Source organism: Eriocheir sinensis, unplaced genomic scaffold (assembly GCF_024679095.1).
Source record: "Eriocheir sinensis breed Jianghai 21 unplaced genomic scaffold, ASM2467909v1 Scaffold515, whole genome shotgun sequence".
Taxonomy (NCBI): domain Eukaryota; kingdom Metazoa; phylum Arthropoda; class Malacostraca; order Decapoda; family Varunidae; genus Eriocheir; species Eriocheir sinensis.
In genome coordinates, this window is record NW_026111849.1 from 210,550 (window position 1) to 213,037 (window position 2,488).

The 2,488-nt window shown below is 53.8% G+C and overlaps 1 protein-coding gene across 1 annotated transcript in view; it reads left to right on the plus strand.

Moving 5' to 3' along the window:
* LOC126992893 (uncharacterized) overlaps positions 1 to 1,052 on the plus strand; it is a 2,259-nt gene extending 1,207 nt beyond the window's left edge. Inside the window, exon 2 of the mRNA XM_050851724.1 lies at positions 33 to 1,052. Within this exon, the coding sequence (XP_050707681.1) occupies positions 33 to 713 (681 nt within the window). The 3' untranslated portion in view covers positions 714 to 1,052. The remainder of the gene's footprint in view (positions 1 to 32) is intronic.
* Positions 1,053 to 2,488: the final 1,436 nt, after the last annotated feature.

Here is a 2,488-nt window from a genome sequence, read left to right on the forward strand (position 1 = left end):
GCCTTTCTTGACACTACTTCTCTCTCTTGCAGGTCCTCACTTGTCTGGTCGCCGTCGCCGCCGCCGCCAACCTGCAGCAGGGGTACAACCTGCCCTCCCCGCGGCAACCAGGTTTCACGCACGGGCGCCCCCCTGTCACCGGCTACACCACTCCCACAGGCTTCCCCCATGGCCCCACTGGCCCCGGGCTCGTCCAAAGCTGCGGAGAGGGACAGGTGCGTCACGTGGACGGCAGCTGCGTCTCGCCGCAGGTAACGCGTAACCTCTACGTGTACCGCGCCCCCGACCTGACGCCCATCATCGGGCCCCGCCCCCCCGTGGCCCCACCCCGCGTGGAGCATAATATCGTGTTCATCCACACCCCCAACGGCCTGTTCAGCCAGGAGCCCATCGTGGTTCCGCCACCGCAGCAGAAGAACGTGGTGTACGTGCTCAACAAGCGGCCCCAAATTGACCCCACCCTCCTGGAGGTGCCTGCCGGTGAGCAGCAGGCGCCGGAGATCTACTTCGTTAATTACGCCGAGGGCGAGAACCCGCAGCTGCCTCTGGGCGGCGACCTGCAGTCTGCCCTCAGCAAAGCCGAGGAGAGCCACGGGGCGCTTATCGGCGACACGGGCGCCACAGGGACCACGGGCGTCACGGGAACCACGGGCGTCACGGGGCCCGCCTCTAGCCCCGTTTCTGCCCCAGGCGGCCTGTACACCTACCCGTAGGCCAGTGCGCCTCGCCGCCCCTGCACTCCGCCCGGCACTCAGCCTGCTCCTTGTTGCCGCCAGCCTGTTGGTCCTGCTTCCCTCCAGTGCCGGGCCTCACGCTTCATGAATTGGCCTTATTTATGACTTTGTTGTGGCGCCGCGACAGCCCGGGACGAGGAACTGAGACCAGAGTGTCAGCATTTCACAACTTCAGCAACTCAGCCAGTCACTACATCAGTTCGTGTGTTTGCAGGCCAGCCTGTCAGCAGGTCAGTCAGTCAATGTCTCAGCCCTTCGTCCTGGCGCTGCCCTGTCCGCCAAGCCATCGCTTTAGCTAAATAAATATTTTATCACTAACTGAGGCTTTCACCTCCCTTACCTGGAGCCCCTCACCTGTAATCCCCCGCTCAGCCGCCTTACGGTCTGCCCCTCATCTCTCACCCTCTTCAAGTCTCTCGCAAGGATTTGGCCCTCCATCTCCCCTCAGTCCAATCAAGTTTCCACTTTCCCTCACTATCCCTAATGCTCCTCCCCTAACCCACCTTCAGTACCCCTTTTACCATTATCACCCAAACCACAATCAGAAATACTGCATCCTCCCTCCTCCCCATACACAAACAATGACCCTTCCGTCCCCGCCCTCCTACCACCACCACCACCATCACCACCACCACAATCACTCATTTCTCTCCACCCATCCCGAATCTTCCCTCGTCAACATACTTTTCTCCTTCCTCTCCTCTTTAAAGCACAGCACTGCAACCTTCCCCTCCCTCGACTCTCCCTTTCACCTTCTATCCACCATTGCCAACATCGTTGCACAGTCTTTTCCTCTCCTTTTTCCCTCCACTTCCCTCTTCCTCCTCCCTTTCCTTCCCACTCTCCTCTTGGAAAAATTTTGCGAGGATTTTCAAAGTATTTTTCTTCTCGGTAATCAGAAATGAGTGAATATTTACGAGGACAGAACAGCCATTAGCACGAAATATTCAGTATCTGCGTTCATAATTTCAAACATCTGAACGTGGGTAAACACCAACACACACTAGTAACTCTACAAACAGCAATGCCGACGAGACTCGAAACACACAGAAAAGAGAATAAAAAACACCCAACAGTGCTGTCACAAGCCATAATCTCTGGAATACAAATACGCTATAAAATGTGAGCCAAAGACAAGAATGCAGAAGGTGAAGAAAAAACAACACATATCAATGCAGCTACAAGTCATCCTCCTTAAAAAGAAAAGAGGAATGCGATTAAACACCACCTGCCCAGCCACCAGGCAAGCCACCCCATTAGTAGCATGCTTGAGGACTGGGTGCCTACAACCTTCCCTTCACCGGAGTACTGTTCAAAAAAAAAAAAAACAGAGAAAACGATAAAAAAAAAAACGATGAGCAAACAGGTAAATCAACATTGAAGTATCACACCTGAGGAGGACTTAACGCACTCCACCTAAAGAAGCCGACTGAAACACAACACCTGGTAAACAGACAGGTAAGTCAACCCTGCACACCTGAGAACCTGATGCACTTCAAGACCTGAGTGATTAAGTATTTTCTTATCACCACACCACATCGCCAGGACGAATATTGTCTTGCATTCTTCCAATACAAACACGACAGCCTTACTATTTCCCGGGAATCTCCCCCTTTTCTTTACAGGGCTGCCACGCTGCGGGTCTTTTCTCCATACGCTTTTGTTTCGTCCCCGTTCAGTCTTCTTCGCCGTAAGGAAGACAATAAGATATGGAGGGATCGGATAGTTTGACATGCACCTCTGATCCCTTAAGA